Source organism: Engystomops pustulosus, chromosome 6 (assembly GCF_040894005.1).
Source record: "Engystomops pustulosus chromosome 6, aEngPut4.maternal, whole genome shotgun sequence".
Lineage (NCBI taxonomy): Eukaryota > Metazoa > Chordata > Amphibia > Anura > Leptodactylidae > Engystomops > Engystomops pustulosus.
In genome coordinates, this window is record NC_092416.1 from 76,934,917 (window position 1) to 76,958,466 (window position 23,550).

At 42.3% G+C, this 23,550-nt stretch overlaps 1 protein-coding gene across 1 annotated transcript in view; it reads left to right on the forward strand.

Moving 5' to 3' along the window:
• The first annotated feature begins 662 nt into the window (after positions 1–662).
• The window catches only part of LOC140135333 (CMP-N-acetylneuraminate-beta-galactosamide-alpha-2,3-sialyltransferase 4-like), a 45,792-nt gene continuing 22,904 nt past the window's right edge, over positions 663–23,550 (forward strand). The window contains exons 1-2 of the mRNA XM_072156681.1: positions 663–788; positions 20,164–20,199. Coding sequence (XP_072012782.1) covers positions 713–788; positions 20,164–20,199 — 112 coding nt within the window. The 5' untranslated portion in view covers positions 663–712. The remainder of the gene's footprint in view (positions 789–20,163; positions 20,200–23,550) is intronic.

Here is a 23,550-nt window from a genome sequence, read left to right on the forward strand (position 1 = left end):
CATATGAAATTTTCCTTCCTAGTGGCACTATGTGATATCCCATGTACTGGTAAGCCTGAAAAAAGTTCCAAATAACAAAAATTTTTGAAAAATTGCATTAGTGCCGTTTTCTTGTGGGCTTTTCACTGTGAATTTTTTGAGACTGCATGACCTTTATTATAAATCAAGTATTTTTATTTGTTTGATCAATTAAATACTGAACTGAATTAGACAGTTCTACAGATGGTTCTACAGATGATTCTACAGATGATTTAATGGAAAATAACAATTAACTTCTATCATATAATGTACCAGTTCTTGTTGTGTATGGAAAATGAATCGTGAATCAACATGAATAATATTAGAATATCTTGAATTTAAAGAAATCTTTAAAAAAATCTTTTTTTAAATCCAGAATTCTGGAATAGAGACCTGATAAGTTCCACCCACATTTCTTACCTGTTGTAAATAAGCTTCGGTCATTGTTGTTTGGTTGTAGAGGGGTGATATTTAATGCATGAGGTATGTGTAATGTCACAAGTATAAAATAATATAAATACTATAATTATACATCTATGTAAAATATTATAACTAGCATAGTTATATTGATTTCTTCTCAGAGCGCCTGCAGTAAAATAGCTGGCCAATGTGTTAGAAATATCCTCCTCTTGTTTCAGAGATCATAATATCATAGGGAAGGGAGGAGCAGAGGGACAAAGAAGTCAGATATTAGATGAGTGAGAAGAGGAAAAGTTTTTGTATTTACAAGAAGCAGGGACATGGAGACAGGAGGCAGCACATAACTGAAGGTATTTCTGAATGTTATGAACTTATATTAAGGGGATTATTGATGGTGACACAATATGTTTATAGATGTAGCAAATTGTTATACAATGTTTTTTTCCCTAATTGCTTCTTTATAGTTTTCTGTAGTATAGAAAATGATAATAATGGATAATGCACCAGTCACATTGTATCAGATACATGGGCAATGCAGAAAATCCTGTGTTCTGTCTTTGAGACAATGAGACCTGACAGGAAGAAAGATGTTAGAATTATTCATGCTTATTGGGATTGAACAATACCAATTTTTTGATTGTAAGACTTTTGAAAGTATTCACAGCTTTGCAGATTTTTTAATATATTGATCATTTATATTTTGAAAAAGTGAGTGAACTAGTGAGATTTTGCAAAAATATTCTTACCAATCAAAATATTGCTACGAACAGCAATCAGTCTGATGAACTGCACACTGATCCATTAAATTGAATAGAGGAAATACCTTATATACTCGAGTATAAGCCTAGTTTTTCAACACAAAATTTGTGCTCAAAACCCCTAACTCGGCTTATACTCGAGTCAACTAAAAAAATAAAGTCAAAACTCACCTTTCTGACATCATCTGACATCATAGGTCCTCTTCTGTCTGAGACAGAAGAGGACCTATGGGGGACGTTGGAAAGATGAGTAGTGTTATTTTTTTTCCTACTAAAGGGGCTGGGCAGGCTGTATGCTACTGGGGCTGGCAGACTATATACTGGGAGGCTGTAACCAATGCATTTCCCACCCTGGGCTTATACTCGAGTCAATAGGTTTTCCCAGTTTTTTGTGTTGAAATTAGGGGTTTCGGCTTATACTCGGGTTGGCTTATACTCGAGTATATACGGTACATCCTTAAAGGGGTATTCCATATCAGCAAAATAATGTTATGATTTGCATAGTAAATATATATATATATATATATATATATATATATATATATATATACGATTTTCCAATATACTTTCTGTATGAAGTTTTTTACAGTTTTCTAGATCTCTGCTTGCTGCCCTGCTATAGAAACTCTCTTTTGATATCGTGCTGCACTCTTAAAGTCTCATAGAGCCGAGCAACGGTCCAGGACTGATTCAGAAGTCCCAGTGTTAAAAATATATAAAAAAATATATAAAATTTCTTATCTGACCGGAGCTCTGAAGGTCTACTTCCTTTTCGAATGTTCACAATAATTGCCTTAACTCGTCCTTCATTACGCTCACGGCACAAACCCACAGATCCTCCAGATAAGAATAGCCAACTGTTCAGACCAACACGAATGCGGTTTTGTTCCTCCTATTGCCACCATCGTTCAACACAGTGGGGGCGTACTTGGAACACCCCTGGAAGAAGCCTGCTATAGAAAGCTTCATGGGTTACTTCCAGTCGACAAAAATCTGTCCATGGTCACAGAGGTGCATGGCCCGTTAGTATGATAGAGCGTAATTAGAGACGTGTGATATAACGAGCCGTGCACCTGTGTGACCATGGTCAGATTTCTGTCCAGCGTAAGTAAACAATAAAGCTTTCTATGGCAGAACAACAAGCAGAGATCCAGAAAACCACTAGGAATTCAATACAGAAAGTGGAAAATTATATAACTTTTCACTATACAAGCAATAACATTTATTTGCTGAACAGCCCTTTAAGCCTGTTTCACATGGACATTTGGTACACATGAGTCCTTCTTTTCTGGCTTATTTTCACAGAATAGAAAAACAAATATCAGAATGTTATCACTGGATGGCAATTCCTGCCTCTATGCTTCCACATTGGATTTAAGAACAATTTTATTGATGTCCTATTGACCTTGTGTATAGGAGTTAAGCCCATTTTTCAAGGCCAAACTAGGATACTGCTATAAAGGATTCAATGGGCAGTCCCAGATTTCTTTGGCTGTGCATCCATTTCTTTGGTCAGCACAGGAACCATGGAATATATCCCAGGGATGGGAACAACATGCATAGAAATGGGACCTTGTATGGGTCTATAGACCTATACAAAAGATCTAAGTGTACCTAAAATTGTGTAACTTTAGATTAAGAAAGTCAAAAATAATTCATTTATTCACTATTAAACTGTCAATATACATAAGATACATAAAAGACCTGCTGTTTAGGGAAGAATACGGATAGAATACTGAAGCAGTGTTTAAATGTAATGTGACATCTATAGAACAGTAGTGAAAGGCAGTGTAAATAGCGACCTAGAGCTAGACCTGGACATAGAAATTACACCAATGTTGGCTGAACCAGAGTGTTTTGTATCCTATAGATGATATCAGGGAAAAAAAGGATTAGATTCAATCATACAATGTTCCTATAGACATGTTTAGTTGTATATAGAAAATTACTTAAAAGGGGTTGTCCACTTTCAACAAAAACTTGATATGGTTTGTGTAAGGAAAAGTTTTCCAATATACCTTCTGTATCAATTGCTTGTATTTCAATTCAGTTTTCTAGATCTCTGCTTGCTGTCCTGCTATGGAAAGAGTCTGTGTTTACTCCCAGTGGATAGAAATCTGTCCATGGTCATGTGATGGACATACAGGTGCACAAGTCGTTAGTATCACACATCTATGATTACTCTCTTTGATACTAACGGTTTGTGCACCCAGGACCAACTTGTGCACTAACAGCTTTTGCACTAGTGGGGGCCCTCCCCACTATATATATATATATATCCAACGCCACCCCTAGTATATACACAGCCACCCATGTAACACAGAGATATGTACACAGCCACCCCCATAACACAGAGATATATATACAGCCACTCCAGTAACACAGAGATATATACACAGCCACCCCGTAACACAGAGATATATAGTCTCCCCTCTGTAACACATAGATATAAACACAGCCTCTATAATACATTAGCACAGCCAAGCCCAGGAATACATAAATACATATGCATAGCCCCCCAGGAATACATAGATATATACACAGTCACCCCCAGCAATACATTGATATATACACAGCCACCACCAGGAATACATAGATATATGCACAGCCTCCCCAATAATACATAGACATATACAAAGCCCCCCTCCCCAAGAATACATAGAAATATAAACAGCCACCTCCATTAATACATAAATAAGTACACAGCCGCCTCCAGGAATACATAGAAATATATACAGAACCTTGCCAGGAATACATAGAAGTGTACACAGCCCCCAGGAATACATAGATATATACATAGCCCCCCACAGCCGGATATGGCTGGATAATCCCTCTATATAATAATAATAATTATTATTATTATATGGCTGGATAATCTCTATAGATATGCCACTCTATGGACCTGACTGCATGACAGCTAAATACATGACTGGATATTCTATATAAAGATGGCTGGATGGTCTCTATAGATATGACTGGGGGTGAAGGAAAATTGTTCTGTTAATAAAGGATTCCAGCACCATTAGTAGATTTCGATAATTATCATGTTTTTATGAGTGTTACATATTATTTCCTTGTTGCATTCCAAAGGACCAGAGTCCATTATTGATAAGGTTGTTGGAGTGAGATCCTAGTCAGCCATATAAAAGTTACTATTATGCTGCGCTACCTCTTTCATAGGATAATTGCTCTAGACAGGAACAAATTGCTCTAGTCGTCTGCTGTGGGACACTATAAACAAAATGCAATAGTGTTATTCTGAGTAGAGGTGGCTCTGTGTGGGACCTAGGGGAGGGATTTTTTTTTTTTTCATTGAACGGTTTTTATTAACTGGTTTTACAACAGCAAAACAGTTTACAATGACAGGAACATGTTTTCGAGAGGAGTATACAGGGTGTCACATAGAGAGAATGAGCGACCGTTATACATTATTTAACAGCACTAAGAAACATCCCGTCACATCTTCCGTAAGGAGATAGCAAGAAGAATAAAGCAATGAGATTTCTATTAGGAGAGAGGAGCTGACTGTATACCCACGGTTTTATAGCAGTGTAATCAGCTCAGTGAGGGCTGCCATGAAATATAAACCAGAAATGTTGTGTGTTTTCGTGGTGTAAAGAACAGTGGGGTTACTCGACAAACTAATTGGAGCGTTGGGGAGGGATGGGGAGGAAAGAGGGGGGGGGGGTAGGGGCTAGGGATAGTGCAAGACAGTCATTCGATAGTCTCAGGGGGCACCATCTTAAGAGAGAGAGCACTTTCTCACTGAAAGGTGGAGAAGTTGGGGGACCGGTGGAAATCCATCCATGGGCCCCAAGTCTGGAGATGTTATTCAACCGTGGAGTGCGAGTCAGTGGTGAGTTCCTCCATCCTCTGGAGGGTCAGGATTTCCTGTAGAAGATCTGTAGCGGAAGGGACTCTCATAGTCTTCCACAATCTGGGGACCAATGCTCGTGCTGCGATGAGAAAAAAGCCCAGTAGAGGGCGTTTGGTAGTGGAAGGTTTGAGTGGAATCATGGAGAGGAGAAGCTGGAATGGATCATTTTGCAGGATTGGTGAATTGCGTGGAGTCGGGTCGGGACCCAGTACCATTGTGAGATAATTTTATAATTGGTCTCCTGGGCCTTGTTGGAGATGGAGAGTTTATGACATAGCTCAAAAGATTGGTCCCATTCCTCTGCACTATAGGTCTTGTTTAGTTCTTTGTGCCAGGCTTCCACAAATGGTGGCATGTTATCCGCCCATTTGTCTAAGTATAGGGCATAGATTGTGGAGGTTGGTCTTAGTGTAGGAGTAGGGGCAGTGCACATTTGTTCAAAGGGGGTGCTCTCTCTGTGTAGCTGTACATCGGATTTAATAGTTTGGTAAAAGTATCGCAAATGAGGGATTTTTTTTTATTTTAATAAGATAATATGAGTATTAAGCAGTCCTTCCACATTAAAGGGGTATTCCCATGAAGTTTTTTTAAATGTACTCAGGATAACAAAATAACACATTCACATAATAATAATAATAATAATAATAATAATAATAACACATTCACTGTTATAAAAAATAATAATAATTCTTTATTTATATAGCGCCTACAGATTACGCAGCTCTGTACATAACTTGCCAAATTGGTCCCTGTCACCATGGGGCTCACAATCTAAACAACCTAGCAGTATGTTTTGGAGTGTCGGAGGAAACCGGAGGACCCGGAGGAAACCCACGCAAACATTGAGAGAATATACAAACTCTTTGCAGATGTTAACCTGGTTGGGAATTGAACCCAGGATATCAGTGCTTCAAGGCAGAAGTGCTACTCACTCAGCCACCCTGCCACCCTAATGTTATTAATAAAAATACAGCATTTCACGGATATAATTCCAACATGTCTCTATCAGTCCTGTGTACACAATTTTGGTTGCCCCTGGACCCAACCCTGTATCTGCTGAGTTTAGGGTCGGTAGTCATCTTGCTCTTTTGTCTGACACTGCACTGAGCTGAACTGCTCCCTGCAGCGGCCCCCACCCTTGCATTTTTGGACCTGGGGAGCGGTGGGGGAGGGCAGAGTTAGAGTTTATCTGACACTTAGGTGAGATATAGCAAAGCTGTGTATGTTATGCCTGTAATAGTGGAGCTGAGAATATCATGTGTAATATGTATCTCATGGATCTTATTATCTCTGATGTGTCTCATGTTTCTTTCTATGTGTCAGATACTAGTGAATGTTCAAAAACTAAATGACAATGTATATAAACCTATACCCTGATAATCTAACCACACTGTCAGCTTACAGAACTAGATGGATCTTAATGTGTTTGCTTAGAGAGTCCCCTCCTACACTCCAGAATTTTACACTGACCAGCCTAGGGAGTGATAGGAGCTAAAACAGCAATAAAACTGAGTAAAATGATAAAGTAAGGGGTTAAAAATAATCTTTATTGTGAAATCATCACTAAGGGGTTGAAATTTGAGAATTTTCTTTCATGTTCTAACCTGTTTAATTCTATTATATATAGTGCACTCCTAGATGATTTAAACATTATATACAGTAACCATCACCACATATACAACAGCTCTCTAAATCTTTTATATTATACACATGTTGTTTATAATATTAATTAATTTTGGAGGAGGCAGAGTTCTGTGTATGAGTGAATCAATCTGGTTGGTCACGGTGTATAATATAGTTGAATTGTGGTGCTGTGCATCATTTAGTAAATTCAAGGGTGGTGTATATAACTTATTAAATGAGTTTTGTATATAATGGGAGGGCGTACATAATTTTTTATTCAGGGGGTTCTGTATATAATTTGTCAAATTATATGGTATATTATTAATTCAGAGGTTTCATAGTTTCATAGTTTATACGGTTGAAAAAAGACACTTGTCCATCAAGTTCAACCAAGGAAGGGAAGGGATTGGATGAGGAAGACCCTTCTTGAAGCTCTCTGCTGTCCCTGATGTGACCAGCGCCTGAGGCAGGCTATTCCACAGATTGACAGTTCTCATAGTAAAAAAGCCCTGTCGCCTCCGGTGATTAAACCTTGATTTCTCCAGACGAAGACAGTGCCCCCTCGTCTTTTGATTTGATTTAATCTGAAACGACTTACCACCATATTTTTTGTATGGACCATTCATATATTTATATAAATTAATCATGTCCCCTCGTAGTCGTCTCTTTTCCAGACTAAATAAATCTAGTTGTTTTAATCTTTCCTCATAACTAAGACCCTCCATACCCCTTATTATTTTTGTGGCTCTATGTTGAACGTAGGTGTTCTGTTTATATTTTGGCTGATTTAGTAAGGGACTGTATACTGTACATAACAATTAAGGGCATCACTGTATCTATTCCTAGATAATATGATTTGCAGTGCATGTTTAAAATATATTGGGCCACAGTGTGGTCAGTTTTGAGATTTCGATGAAAAGTCAGTTCAATCCAAAATCTAATTCAGATAAAGCTATCAAGTGGCAACTGTACCACAAACATGATAGAAACACCTATTAAAGTATGCAAAGAATTGGTTTTGAAAGTAAAAAATCCTCTTTGGGCTACTAGGAGACTTTATGAAATGATAATGATGTCGGCTGCCAAGTATAGCTGCAGAATACATATTGGGGCACATTTACTTAGAAAGTCGGAAACTGCACTGAAAGTGCTATATCTGCGACTGATTCAATAAGAAAGTTTGCCCAGAAATCATGAATCTGTCGCTTCCCCGCACTGACCCGACATGGTTCACCAACTTTTTTGTTGTGCACCTTTAACATAGGGCGTGTGACACAATTTGCAAGTTAAATACACGCTTGGCCCGAATCAGTCTGACCGACCGACGGACCTCCCCCTAATTTCTTTTGCATGGTCGTCAGTGCAGATTGATGCCACAGAGTGCGGCGCAAAGCCCTTAGTAAATGTGCCCTATTGTGTGATATGCGATCTTGTAGACTGTATAGTCTTTTCATACTTCTGTGATGCATCTCATGTGTCAGTCTGGCAGCACCTAAGCTCCACATTAAAACTAATCTGTTGGACCTTTGTCTCTACTTGTTCCCCTTGGCAAAATACAGAATGTATTTACTACTAGTGTTTTACATATACATTGTCAGCAAGCTGTTATCATGTTATTTGTCATGTGTCTTTACTTTGTACTGTGTAAAATAATGCTAAATATTAGTTACCAAAAATGAATGCTTACTAGAGATGAGCGAACATACTCGTCCGAGCTTGATGCTCGATCGAGCATTAGCGTACTCGAAACTGCTCGTTGCTCGGACGAATACTTCGCCCGCTCGAGAAAATGGCATCTCCCGCCGTTTTGCTTTTTGGCGCCAGAAACAGAGCCAATCACAAGCCAGGAGACTCTGCACTCCACCCAGCATGACGTGGTACCCTTACAGTGGTTGGCTGGCCAGATCAGGTGACCCTGGAATAGACTAGCCCCTGCCCGCGCTGCTCGGATCATTCTGTGTCTGGATGCCGCTAGGGAGAGAGCTGCTGCTGGTCAGGGAAAGCGTTAGGGTGTTCTATTAGAATAGTGTTAGGCAGGAGTGATTCAACAAGAACCCAACAGCCCTTCTTAGGGCTACAATAACGTTATACTTTTTTTTTTTATTTGCTTGTGGCTGGGCTGGGCTACTAGTAGTGCAGCTAGTACCATATTGTGAGGAATTTGCAGGGGGACTTGCTACCGTTGTGTTTAGCTCTTAGTGACACACATATCCACCTCAAACACCAAAGTGGGACAATTTATTAGGGGTTTGATTAGAATTAGGCAGAGTCTGCTGATTTATTTATTTTTTTACCTTTATTTCATTTTATAGCTCAAACTCATCTTGCAAAGCAGTGTGCTTTCAGTGTAGGCTACAAAATAGCCATAGGAGAACCCCAACGGCTTACTTAGGCCTACAATAGCGTTATATTTCCCTTTTTTTGTTTGCTTGTGGCTGGGCTTGCTGGCACTAGTAGTGCAGCTAGTACCATATTGTGAGGAATTTACTGGGAGACCTGCGACCGTTGTGTTTAGCTCTTAGTGACACGCATATCCACCTCATAAATAGAGAGAAAGGACAGCAATCCACAGTGATCCCTCCTGGGGATTGGTGCTCGCAGCTGGAAGTTCAGGCGTTCAAAAACTTCAATCACAGCATAATCGAGAGAGGAAGCCACAGCACCGAGAGGTAAAGTATGAAGTGATTTTTATTGGTACATCATCCGGGCATAAAAACGCAACGTTTCGATTCAAGTATGAATCTTTTTCAAGCATAAAAAACATGACCTTAACAAACATATATAAAGTGAGACCAATGATGACATCATTTCCTCCAGTGACGTGAACATAGTGCATAATTATAGTATTAACATCAAAATTCATTTTATTAAAAAGACATTATACATTGTAGCATACAAGGTGCAATCTATTGTGCAAAACAGCATAACACCAGTAGATATAGAGCCAAATTGTAGCTCCCCAGGTGCATTTCATTAGTATCAAGATCTCTCAACCCCCAGCCTAATCCGAGCCGTCCGTCCCTATCACGCATGCGTGGCTATTGTGGTAGTCAAGGCGACGCACTTCTATATTAGTTATTTCCGAGTATTCAGTCGGATTCTTCTACTCCGATCACGTGATCTCCGTTCCGGTCATGTGACCTAGGTCGCGATCATGTGATTCCCTGAATATACAAAAGGACAGAAACTGCGGTGCCATCGTTTGACAGACATCTATGGTAAGTATCTAAAAAAAATATTGTAGGACACAAACATAATTGTATAGTAGTATAAGTGATATGTACCCACATATAAAATATTTCCAAAGAAAAGAAAATTCAAAGTATAATGTTAGGTACGTAATGTTGCATCCATTAAATTCTATATCAGGGAATACCACGTATGGATACTATATGGCTTCTAGATGGAACCCCCACTACAATTTATTAAAAAAAAATTTTTTTTAAATTTTTTTTTAAACTTTCCAAAATTTTTTTTACAAGACTTATTAAATAGATGTAATTGTAACTTCGGAGGTCCTCTCATCCATCCCACATACACGACTCCAGTTTGAAAGGTACCTCAGGGGATTAGGGACATAGATAGACTATCTGGGCCAAACTATTGCCAAGTCATATCCAGTAGATATGTAGCCCCTTTATATTTGGTACAAGTGCTGAGTTAGTTAGGCCATACATATTGGACATCCCAAGACAAAAAAAAGAGAAAACCGTAGGAGTATATCCATATACCTCCATTCTATAGAAAAAGCCATAGCAGGAAGAAAAAAATAGGGGAGGGGGGGTCCAAATTGATATACCATACTAGTACCTAGATCACGTAGTAATCACAGTCAAAGGAGGGGCTGGATCCACGCATGGGGGTGAGACAATATACAGTGCCACTCTATCTGTAAAGAAAATACAAGTGATATGTCATGTAAATATAGTGTATGGTCATACAAGTTAAAAGCAAGACATCAATCAGTCAAAAGTCATATTATTGCGGACAAAGAATGCATGTAAACCTAGGGAAAAACCTAGATGACGCCTCCCATCTTAAATTCCCTGTTTAATCCATTAGGTTCAAGTGAATCCAGCTCATATATCCACCTAAGTTCCAGTCGTTTCAATGATCTTTCCCTGTCTCCACCCCTCCGATGTTTTTGTACTCCATCTATGATACGGAATCGGAGTTGTGAGACATGATGATGGCTCTTAAGGAAGTGGTCCGGAAGGGGTAAATCTGTCTTGTTGGTTCTGATTGTTGACTTATGTTGATTTATACGCAGGCGACACTCCTGGGTGGTCTCGCCCACGTATAAGAGACCACAGGGGCATTGGATCAAGTAGATGACGAATTTTGAAGTGCATGTGTAATGTTGTTTAATCTGATATTTCCTGCCTGTGCGGGGGTGAGAAAATGTGTCGCCTTTGAGCATATTGTTACAGTTACAGCAATTAAGGCAAGGGAAACTCCCCATTCTCCCACTAGTCTTTTGTTTCAAACCCGCACAAATATCGGCATGTACTAACCGATCCCCAAGATTTTTTGGTCTCCTATATGCCATAATCAGAGGATTTTGAAACTCAGTAATGTTTGGTAAAGAGTCTCTAACAATCGACCAGTTGTCCCTTAAGATATTTGCCACTTTATTGCTCACAGAACAGTATGTGGATACAAATGGGATTCTATTGGTTCCCGTTTCTTTCCTATTCTTTGGTCGTAAAAGTGTATCCCGCTCACAAACCCTGACCCTCTTTTTGGTACGGTTCAGGAGTGGTCGGGGGTAACCTCTTTTTTCAAATTTTGTGCACATCTCATCAAGTTGTAGGTCAACCCTTTCCTCATCAGCAGCGATCCTTCTCACCCTCAGGAGCTGGCTATAGGGTAGGGATTCAAGCATACTGGGAGGGTGGTTACTGTTAAATGATAACAGACTGTTCTTATCAGTTATCTTTGTGTACAAATCAGTAGAGAGATGGTTACCCTGAACCCTGACCACAGTATCCAGGAATTGTAGGCATTCCTTGGACTTAACCATCGTAAACTGTAGTTCTGGTATGTGAACATTCATCTCTTGAGAGAAAGCCAACAGATCACCCTCGCTCCCTTTCCACAAGAAGAATATATGATCAATGTACCTCATCCAGCCCTCCACGTAGTGGAAGTGGCTGGATGGGTACACGAATCTTTCTTCAAACCAAGCCATGAAAATGTTCGCGTATGTAGGAGCAACATTTGACCCCATGGCGACGCCACGTTTTTGTATAAAAAAGTCTGTTTGAAAGAGAAAATAGTTATATTGTAAAACTATTTCTAAAAGTGAAATAATAAATTCTTTGCCACTTTCATCAAGATCCCAGTTGCGTCTAGTTTCGGCCACAGCTATAACCCCCTTCTCATGGTCAATACTGGTGTATAGACTGACAACGTCAAAAGAAACCAAAATATCGTTGTCCCCAACATCCAATGTGTCCAATTTGTTTATAAAATCAGTAGTGTCCCTGACATATGAGCGAGTGGAAATGGCAGCTTTTCTGAGTAACTTATCCAGGAACCTAGAGAGTGGGGAGAGGATAGACCCCATCCCCGCCACAATCGGTCTCCCTGGTGGATTTTTAAGATCCTTGTGAATTTTAGGGAGCAAATATAGGACAGGTGTAACTGGATGTTGTGTCAGGAGAAATGAAAGCAGTTTCTTGTCTATTAGATCTATTGCAAAAGCGTGGTCGACCAGGGTCTTGATTTTTTTGAAAATATCAAATTTAGGATCATAGGTACATTTCAAGTATATATTAGGGTCATTGAGTTGACGCATGGCCTCCTGGATATACTGGGCGGTATCCATCACCACGATCGCCCCACCCTTATCGGCTGGTTTGACCGTAAGGTGATGGGAATCAGACAGGCAGGAAATATCAGATTAAACAACATTACACATGCACTTCAAAATTCGTCATCTACTTGATCCAATGCCCCTGTGGTCTCTTATACGTGGGCGAGACCACCCAGGAGTGTCGCCTGCGTATAAATCAACATAAGTCAACAATCAGAACCAACAAGACAGATTTACCCCTTCCGGACCACTTCCTTAAGAGCCATCATCATGTCTCACAACTCCGATTCCGTATCATAGATGGAGTACAAAAACATCGGAGGGGTGGAGACAGGGAAAGATCATTGAAACGACTGGAACTTAGGTGGATATATGAGCTGGATTCACTTGAACCTAATGGATTAAACAGGGAATTTAAGATGGGAGGCGTCATCTAGGTTTTTCCCTAGGTTTACATGCATTCTTTGTCCGCAATAATATGACTTTTGACTGATTGATGTCTTGCTTTTAACTTGTATGACCATACACTATATTTACATGACATATCACTTGTATTTTCTTTACAGATAGAGTGGCACTGTATATTGTCTCACCCCCATGCGTGGATCCAGCCCCTCCTTTGACTGTGATTACTACGTGATCTAGGTACTAGTATGGTATATCAATTTGGACCCCCCCTCCCCTATTTTTTTCTTCCTGCTATGGCTTTTTCTATAGAGTGGAGGTGTATGGATGTCTTATCTATTTAAGAGGTATCTATGGCTGGTGACCATCCGATTAATTTAGCTGCGATACATGGCCATACATGGACTAAAATACAGACATAGGAACTAAAAATAGTATATATATACAATTTGGAACAATACGATTTGTCTAAGTAGCGATATACTCCTACGGTTTTCTCTTTTTTTTGTCTTGGGATGTCCAATATGTATGGCCTAACTAACTCAGCACTTGTACCAAATATAAAGGGGCTACATATCTACTGGATATGACTTGGCAATAGTTTGGCCCAGATAGTCTATCTATGTCCCTAATCCCCTGAGGTACCTTTCAAACTGGAGTTGTGTATGTGGGATGGATGAGAGGACCTCCGAATTTACAATTACATCTATTTAATAAGTCTGGTAAAAAAATTTTTGGAAAGCTTAAAAAAATTATTTAAAAAAATTTTTTTTTGTAAATTGTAGTGGGGGTTCCATCTAGAAGCCATATAGTATCCATACGCGGTATTCCCTGATATAGAATTTAATGGATGCAACATTACGTACCTAACATTATACTTTGAATTTTCTTTTCTTTGGAAATATTTTATATGTGGGTACATATCACTTACACTACTATACAATTATGTTTGTGTCCTACAATATTTTTTTTAGATACTTACCATAGATGTCTGTCAAATGATGGCACCGCAGTTTCTGTCCTTTTGTATATTCAGGGAATCACATGATCGCGACCTAGGTCACATGACCGGAACGGAGATCCCCAACGGCTTACTTAGGCCTACAATAGCGTTATATTTTCCTTTTTTTGTTTGCTTGTGGCTGGGCTTGCTGGCATTAGTAGTGCAGCTAGTACCATATTGTGAGGAATTTGCTGGGAGACCTGCGACCTTTGTGTTTAGCTCTTAGTGACACGCATATCCACCTCAAACACCGAAGTGGGACAATTTATTAGGGGTCTGATTAGAATTAGGCAGAGTCTGCTGATTTATTTATTTTTTTTACCTTTATTTCATTTTATAGCTCAAACTCATCTTGCAAAGCAGTGTGCTCTCAGTGTAGGCTACAAAATAGCCATAGGAGAACCCCAACGGCTTACTTAGGCCTACAAGAGCGTTATATTTTCCTTTTTTTTGTTTGCTTGTGGCTGGGCTTGCTGGCATTAGTAGTGCAGCTAGTACCATATTGTGAGGAATTTGCTGGGAGACCTGCGACCTTTGTGTTTAGCTCTTAGTGACACGCATATCCACCTCAAACACCGAAGTGGGACAATTTATTAGGGGTCTGATTAGAATTAGGCAGAGTCTGCTGATTTATTTATTTTTTTTACCTTTATTTCATTTTATAGCTCAAACTCATCTTGCAAAGCAGTGTGCTCTCAGTGTAGGCTACAAAATAGCCATAGGAGAACCCCAACGGCTTACTTAGGCCTACAATAGCGTTATATTTTCCTTTTTTTTGTTTGCTTGTGGCTGGGCTTGCTGGCATTAGTAGTGCAGCTAGTACCATATTGTGAGGAATTTGCTGGGAGACCTGCGACCGTTGTGTTTAGCTCTTAGTGACACGCATATCCACCTCAAACACCGAAGTGGGACAATTTATTAGGGGTTTGATTAGAATTAGGCAGAGTCTGCTGATTTTTTTTTTTTTTTTACCTTTATTTCATTTTATAGCTCAAACTCATCAGGCACAGCACAAAATCCAGTTGTGTGCTGTCAGTGTAGGTTAGAAACTAGCCATAGCAATAGGATAGCATAGTTTTGTTAAAAAAAAAAAAATAATAAAAAAAAATAAACACAAAAAAAAAAAAATTAAAAGTTTACACTTTAATTTGGAAAATGTTTAACCCGAGGGCTAGGGGTAGAGGACGAGGGCGTGGACGTGGGCGTCCAACTACTGCAGGGGTCAGAGGCCGTGGTCCTGGGCAGGGTGAGACACCACCTGCTTATGAGGGAGCAGGGGAACGCCGCAGAGCTACACTCCCTAGGTTCATCATGTCTCAAGTTACTGGGACTCGTGGTAGAGCACTGTTGAGGCCAGAACAGTGCGAAGAGGTGATGTCGTGGATTGCGGACAATGCTTCTAGCCACTTGTCCACCAGTCAGTCTTCCACGCAGTCCACCCATGTCACCGAAATCAGCACTCCTCCGGCTCCTCCACCTCAGCCTCCTTCCCCCCAGTCTGCCCCCTCCCAGCAAAATTTGGCATTTGAACCGGCATACTCTGAGGAACTGTTTTCTGGACCCTTCCCACAGTCACAAACCACTTGTCCGGTTGCTGCTGAGCAATTTTCCGATGCCCAGGTTTTCCACCAGTCGCAGTCTGTGGGTGATGATGACATTATTCACGTAGTGGAAGAAGTGTGTAAAGAGGTGTCGGATGATGAGGAGACACGGTTGTCAGACAATGGTGAAGTTGTTGTCAGGGCAGGAAGTCCGAGGGGGGAGCAGACTGAGGGATCGGAGGATGATGTGGTGACAGACCCAAGCTGGGTTGATAGGCCGGGTGAAAACAGTGCTTCTGAGACGGAGGCGAGTCCTATAGCAGAACAGGTTGGAAGAGGCAGTGGTGGGGCCAGACGGAGAGGCAGGGCCAGAGCTGGTGCATCAGCGCCAAATGTTGCCCGTAGTCAAGCTCCCGTGGCGAGGGCTAGATTTTCAGAAGTCTGGAGGTTCTTTAAAGAAACACCGGATGACCGACGGACTGTGGTGTGCAACCTTTGACAAACCAGGACCACTACTAGCTTAACTACCACCAGTATGCGCAGGCATATGAATGCTAAACACCCCACTCAATGGAACCAAGCCCGTTCACCTCCGGCCGGGCACACCACTGCTCCTTCCCCTGTGTCATCTGCTAGTCAGCCCCCTGCCCAGGACCAAGGCCCAAACACCTCCCGTGCGAAAACCCCATCTTCGCCTCCACGATCCTCCACAGCATCCACCAGCGTTCAGCTCTCCATACCCCAGACGCTGGAGCGCAAAAGGAAGTATATCGCAAAGGCCTACTATGCCTCCTCCCCCTCCCACCCCTCCTCCACCTCCTCCTCCTCCGAATTACCATCCGTGGGCATGGCGCCATCAGTTGGTAGCTCTAGGCACAGCAGCAGTGCCATTGCTAAGCGACAGCAGGCAGTGCTCAAACTGCTGAGCCTAGGCGATAAAAGGCACACCGCCCAAGAGCTATTACAGGGCATCACGGCGCAGACTGATCTGTGGCTGGCACCGCTGAACCTGAAGCCAGGCATGGTTGTGTGTGACAACGGCCGTAACCTGCTGGCGGCTCTGCAACTCGGCAGACTGACACATGTGCCATGCCTGGCCCATGTGTTAAATCTCATAGTTCAGCGTTTCCTCAAGACATACCCCAATCTGTCTGATTTGCTCACGAAGGTGCGCCGCATCTGTGTGCATTTCAGGAAGTCCAGCACAGATGCTGCCACTCTCAGGGCAGCGCAGCGCCGCCTCCAACTGCCCGCTCACCGACTGTTGTGCGACGTGCCCACGAGGTGGAATTCAACATTAACCATGTTATCCAGAGTTTACCAGCAGCGCAGAGCGATTGTAGACTGCCAGATGTCAACTTCCACCAGAACTGGTAGTCAGGACAGTCAGCTTCCTCAAGTCTACAATGAGGAGTGGACGTGGATGTCTGATATCTGTCAGGTGCTGAGTAACTTTGAGGAGTCAACACAGATGGTCAGTGGCGATGCCGCCATCATCAGCCTCACCATCCCGCTGCTTGGCCTGTTGAAAAACTCTCTGGTCAGCATGAAGTCGGAAGCTTTGCGCTCGTCACAAGAGACGGGGGAAGAAGATTCCCTTGTTGATAGCCAAAGCACCCTTAGGTCTGTTTCTCAGCGCATATCAGAGGAGGTGGAGGAGGATGAGGAGGAAGAGGAGGAGAATGTTCCTGGGTATTACTGGGTATTCACTCTCCTGGACCCACGGTACAAGCAAAATCTTTCCACTCTCATCCCTGGAGAGGAAAGGAGTGTGAGAATGCATGAATACCAGCAGGCCCTGGTGCACAAGCTGAAACAGTATTTCCCTTCTGACAGCGCTAGCGGCAGAGGGCATACTTCTGCGGGAGAAGTAGCAAGGGAGAGTAGGCGAGCAGGCAGCTTGTCCAGCACTGGCAGGGGTACGCTTTACAAGGCCTTTGCCAGTTTTATGTCACCCCAGCAAGACACTGTCACCTGTCCCCAGTCTCGGCAGAGTAGGGCTGATCTTTACAGAAAGATGGTGAGGGAGTACGTAGCTGACCATACCATCGTCCTAAATGATAACACAGCTCCCTACAACTACTGGGTTTCAAAGCTGGACATGTGGCACGAACTGGCGCTGTACGCCTTGGAGGTTCTTGCCTGCCCTGCCGCTAGCGTGTTGTCCGAGCGGGTTTTCAGTGCAGCTGGTGGCATCATCACCGATAAGCGTACACACCTGTCGACTGACAGCGCTGACAGGCTGACGCTTATCAAGATGAATAAAGCCTGGATTTCTCTAAATTTTCATTCTCCACCAGGTGAAAGAAGCTCAACCTGAAAAATGTATGCACTCCTCCTCCTCATTGTCCTCCTTCTCCTCCTCTTTGTACACTAAAGCATAGGAAACTGGCTATTTTTTGCCAGGGCCAACTGGCTCTAGCTATAGTACTCTATGTATTTAATTTTTCTGGAGGGCCACCTACCCGGTCCTCTGTTTTAAGCAATTTTTGGGAGTGCCACATACAGGCACTAAATCTATTTAATTTTTCTGGAGAACCACCTACCTGCTCCTCTGGTTTGAAAACTTTTTTGGACTGCCACATACAGGCACTCAATTTATTTAATTTTTCTGGAGGACCACCTACCTGCTCCTCTGGTTTGAAAACTTTTTTGGACTGTCACATACAGGCACTATCCAAATTAAATTGTCTCCATAGCAGCCTCCACATGTCGTCTTTTTAGCTGGCTCCACACGTTGTCTCCATTGCTACCTCCACACGTCATCGCCATAGCTGCCTCCAAAAGTCGTCCATATAGCTGCCTCCGTACATGGTCTCCTTATCAAACGAACTGTGTCAGGCAGAATTTTGGGTTGTTTTCATGGATTCCACATCAAACTTGTTAACTTTGTCGCCACCCTGCTGTGTAATCCACAAAATATACTGGCAAACTTTTATCATTTACCAATATTATTTCAGCGCTTCTTGCGCATCTGTTTACATTCCCCTCACCCGCCATATCCTAAACTTATAAGAACGCTACTACACTTGATCTTATACAAAAGGTTCTTAGAAGTGCTGTTTGGGGAGTAGCCTAGAGACAGGGGCTTGGATTGGCGAAAGCTCGCCTGGCAGCGGAGCGCCAGCTCCATCTCAAGATCCAACTAACATAGTTTTAACTGCAGCACCTTTAATCTACTACTAGTTCACTGCCTCCATACATCGTCCCCTTATCAAACGAGCTGTGTCAGGCAGAATTTTCAGGTGTTTCACCAGATACATAGTGGAACACGGCCCATCTGTCACCGCCATGCTGGAGACCTGAAGTTGCAATCATAGCAGCGCAATATGGATGCCCCATACTGTCGCTCTTAATCATGGAACCATTTCCGTAAAAACAATTAAAAATACAACCACTATGCTATTCCATTATTCCTAGGTGACATATTCAAACGACCCGGCCTGCTTTGAAAATTATAATTTTTTCAAAGTAAACGCTTCTGGCCCCCAGGCCCATTTTGGGTGGGGAGGAGCCGAGAGACAGGGGCTTGGACAGGCGAAAGCTCGCCTGGCAGTGGACCGCCAGCTCCATCCCAAGATTAGGCAGCTTCAGAGGCATCCATGCATGCTGCCCCTGCTGTTTCCTGTCCATTTTGCCTCCACGATCCTCCACAGCGTCCACCAATGTCTCATTTCAACTCTCTATACCCCAGACGCTGGAGCACGAGAGGATATACAGCACATCATACCCTTATCAAACGAGCTGTGTCAGGCAGAATTTTCAGGTGTTTCACCAGATACATAGTGGAACTCGGCCCATCTGTCGCCGCCATGCTGGAGACCTGACGTTGCAATCATAGCAGCGCAATATGAATGCCCCATACTGTCGCTCTTAATCATGGAAGTCGTCTCCATGGCTGCCTCCACATGTCGTCCCCTTATCAAAAGAGCTGTGTCAGGCTCATTTTTCGGGTGTTTCACCAGATACGTTATGAAACTTGGTCACTATGTTGACAAAATGCTGTGTTATCGACTAAATATACCGTCAACCTTTTGTTCACATAGGAAATCATTTCACCTCCTTTGGTGAAACCTGAGTCCATTTAGAGTATGTCGCCATGAGACTCTCTAGCCTGCCACTGCTGCCGCTGCCTCTGCATGCCGTCCCCTATAGTGTCAGGGTCAATTATTGGATGTTTTAGATGCTATCTAGCCTCATTCGGTCACTCTGTCATGGCCATGCTGTTGCCCATAATTTTGGCATAATGGTGCGATTAAGCAGCCTCAGAGGCATCCATGCATGCTGCCCCTGCTGTTTCCTGTCCAGTTCCGTGGTGTTTCCATCCTTCAATGGGGCTCGTTATTCGAGACGAGCACTCGAGCATCGGGAAAAGTTTGTCTCGATTAACGAGTACCCGAGCATTTTAGTGCTCGCTCATCTCTAATGCTTACCCATTTATGCATTGTGTTGCCACACAGTGAGAATTGTGTTATCCGGGCTATCTTTTGTTTGAATAGTTATCTGGGTATTGTTTTTCTTCAGAGTAGCATGATGACACATCAATCACAATATTTATTAGTTGTTACTATCAGGGAACTGCAAAATACTAGGTAGCAATCAATTTTCATTCTCTGCACTTCCAAGTACAGTACAAATTTCTGTTTCTTTTATGTCTTTTTTTTGTCATGGTTTGTAACAGCAATTTATTTCATTTTCAGGCACCATGAAAATCTCTATAGGAACATATGGCTGGGGTGAGTCTAAAAAGTTGCTACATTGGCTGTTCATGTAACACATTTGCTTTGTAAAAATCATTTCTGTTCTTTTATTTTGATATTGCAGCCAGATAGGGACTTAACTCCCTTGCTCCTGTTAATGCAAAGTCATTAGCAGCCTTTTTTTCCAGCTTAGTCATGGGTTGCATATGTATTCATAACCCTTAAACTTAAAAGTATTTTGTGTGATAGGGCAACACAAAAGGAAATTTATCACGGCTTGTACACCTTAATACGCGAAGAGGCAAAATAAAATGTGCTTTCGCAAATGATGGCAAATCAAAGTACAGGCAGTCCCCGGGTTACATACAAGATAGGGTCTGTAGGTTTGTTCTTAAGTTGAATTTGTATGTAAGTCAGAACTGTATATTTTATCATTGTAGCTCCAGCCAGAACTTTTTTGGTCTCTGTGACAATTGGATTTTAAAAAAGTTGGGTTGTCACAAGAATAAGGATCAACACTAAGGGAAGATTTATCAAGCAGTCTGAAAGTCAGAATATTTCCAGTTGCCCACGGCAACCAAGCTTCCATTTCACCAGTGCTCATGAATATTTTAAAGGGAAGCTGTGATTGGTTGCCATGGGCAATTGGAAATATTCTGACTTTCAGACTGCTTGATAAATCTGCCCCTAAATCTTCATTGCAGACACCTGTGATAACTGTTACAGCTGATCATTGTAGCCTAGGACTAAAGCACAATAAATTACCAATATCCAGAGGTCCGTTTGTAACTAGGGGTCGTATGTAAGTCGAGTGTTCTTAAGTAGGGGACCTCCTGTACTTAAAAGTATGGTGTGTATATGTATTCAGACCCCAGTACTCTAATACATCTGAATAAAAAGTGCCTTTATATATCAAATTATTAGCAAATACAGAATAGATCTGTGGGCCGATTCTAGGGTTTTTGCTGCCTGAGGCGAAAATTAAAATGACGCCCCAAAACCCCCCCGCCCCAACGCCACAACACCAGACGAGCCCCCCGCGCTTCCAGGATATGTTCGGCCTACTGAATTTATTTCCACATTTTTAAAAAGGATTTACAACCTGTTAAAAAAAATGCTAAAAACATTACTTAAAATTAGTAACTGGCCCTCTGTGACACCACACGTGGTACCACTAGCCGGTTAGTGACACAGACAATAGTGCCATCTAGTACCTCACAGGTGACGATCTGCTCCATCAGGAAGAGGACTTCGTTACGTCTTCACCCACCCAGGACTGTTGAATTTGCTTGCAGATGTCTTCAGCTCCCGGCACCACATCTCTGCACCAATAATATACCACAGTCAATTACAGTATATATTCACAGAAATAACAGCGCTCCTAAATCATATACTGTACAACTCTCATGACACAATGGACCACTCTGCCCCCCCCCCATACACACAGAGTGGATAAAGAATCCCTTCTTCATTTATTTTAAAATTTATAATAAAAGCCCCTCTCGCCTGATTAAATTATATACAGATCCTATAGTTTAACTAAAATCTGACCCCTATATCCAGATTCTCACATGTTTAACTATATACAGATTTACCGCCCCAAAATTTTATTTAAATCATGCTCACTTAAATTACATACAGTACCCCATATAAACCATCCCCAGGTTACATAATGTCCAGCTCACCTCCCATATTATATAATATACAGCTCCCTTTATTATATAATATACAGCCCCCTTATTTTAAAATAAGCAGCTCCCATATTCTATGATATACAGCCCCCCATTTTCTTAGATATACAGCCCCCCCCATTTTCTTAGATATACAGCCCCCCATTTTCTTAGATATACAGCCCCCCCATTTTCTTAGATATACAGCCCCCCCATTTTCTTAGATATACAGCCCCCCCCATTTTCTTAGATATACAGCCCCCCCGTTCTTTTAGATATACAGCCCCCCCCCATTACAGCCCCCCCGTTTTCTTAGATATACAGCCCCCCCTCGTTTTCTTAGATATACAGCCCCCCCCGTTTTCTTAGATATACAGCCCCCCCGTTTATTTAGATATACAGCCCCCCCGTTTATTTAGATATACAGCCCCCCATTTATTTAGATATACAGCCCCCCCGTTTACTTAGGTATACAGTCTGCCTTTTATAAAAATAATAAAGCAATCCACTCACCTTGACTCCTGTCACGCTCCCCCGCGGGCGTTCGCGTCCTCTTCCCGGGTCTTCGGCTGGCTTGTGCTCTGTGAAGGGACGCAGGCGGTGTGACGTCATTGCACGCTGCCTGAGTCCTCCAAAGCAACAGAGCGGCACGGACAGAAGGGTCTGTGCTGGAGCCGCTCTGTACTTCATTCGCGTCTGTCTCTTAAAGAGACAGGCGCGATTGATTTTTCATGTGGGCAATTCGGGCGGCAATCGCCACCCGCATCGCCCACATTATGGCCCCAAATTTCGCCGCCTCACGCAGAGCTCTGGCATCCGCCGCCTGAGGCGAGGTTTTCATCTCGCCTCATGGCAGATTCGGCCCTGCGCACAGTGTATACTCATTACAGTTGTTTCGTGAAGGCCTCAGAGATTTGTCAGAGAACATTAGTGAACAAACAGCATAATGAAAACCAATAAAAAGATCAGACAATTCTGCGATAAATGTGTAATGCAAGGTCAGGAAAAAAGCCAAAGTTGTGGCCTCATATTGTAGCCCTGTCAGCTCTCGTATTTTTGGCCTCACTTACCTCCTCCTCAGATTACGGGCCACCCTCATCTCCCCCTCATATTGTGGCCCGATCATCTTCCCCTCATATTTTGACCCCTGATCTACCCCTCACATTGTGTCCCCCTCTCATCCTTCATCATATTGTATGCCTCCCTCACCTCCTCCTCACATCACATCTCTGGCCTCATTTTCTGGCCCCATCACCTCCCTTCATTTTGTGGCCCCCTTTATCTCCCCCTCATATTATGCCCCCTTTATCTCCCCCTCATATTGTGGCCCCTCTCATCTCCACCTCATATTGTGCGGCTTCCTTACCACCTCTCACATTTTGTCCCCCCTCATCTTCCCCTTTTATATTGTTGCCTCCACTCAAGACCCCCATATCCCCATAATCTTGTAGGGTTTTACTTATTGTGGCCCTTCATCTCCCCCTAATGTTTTGGGTTTCCCTTATGTCCCCCTCACATTATGGCCCCCCCTTATATCCCCCTTACATTATGGTCCCTCCTCAACTCCCCTTATATTGTGACTCCATTATCTACCCCTTATATTGTTGCCCCTCATCTCCCCCTTTATTGCGATCACCTCATCTACAGCACATATTGGTCCCCCCCTTCATCTCCCCCTCATATTATGGGCCACAATTTATCCAGACCCTCATTTTGT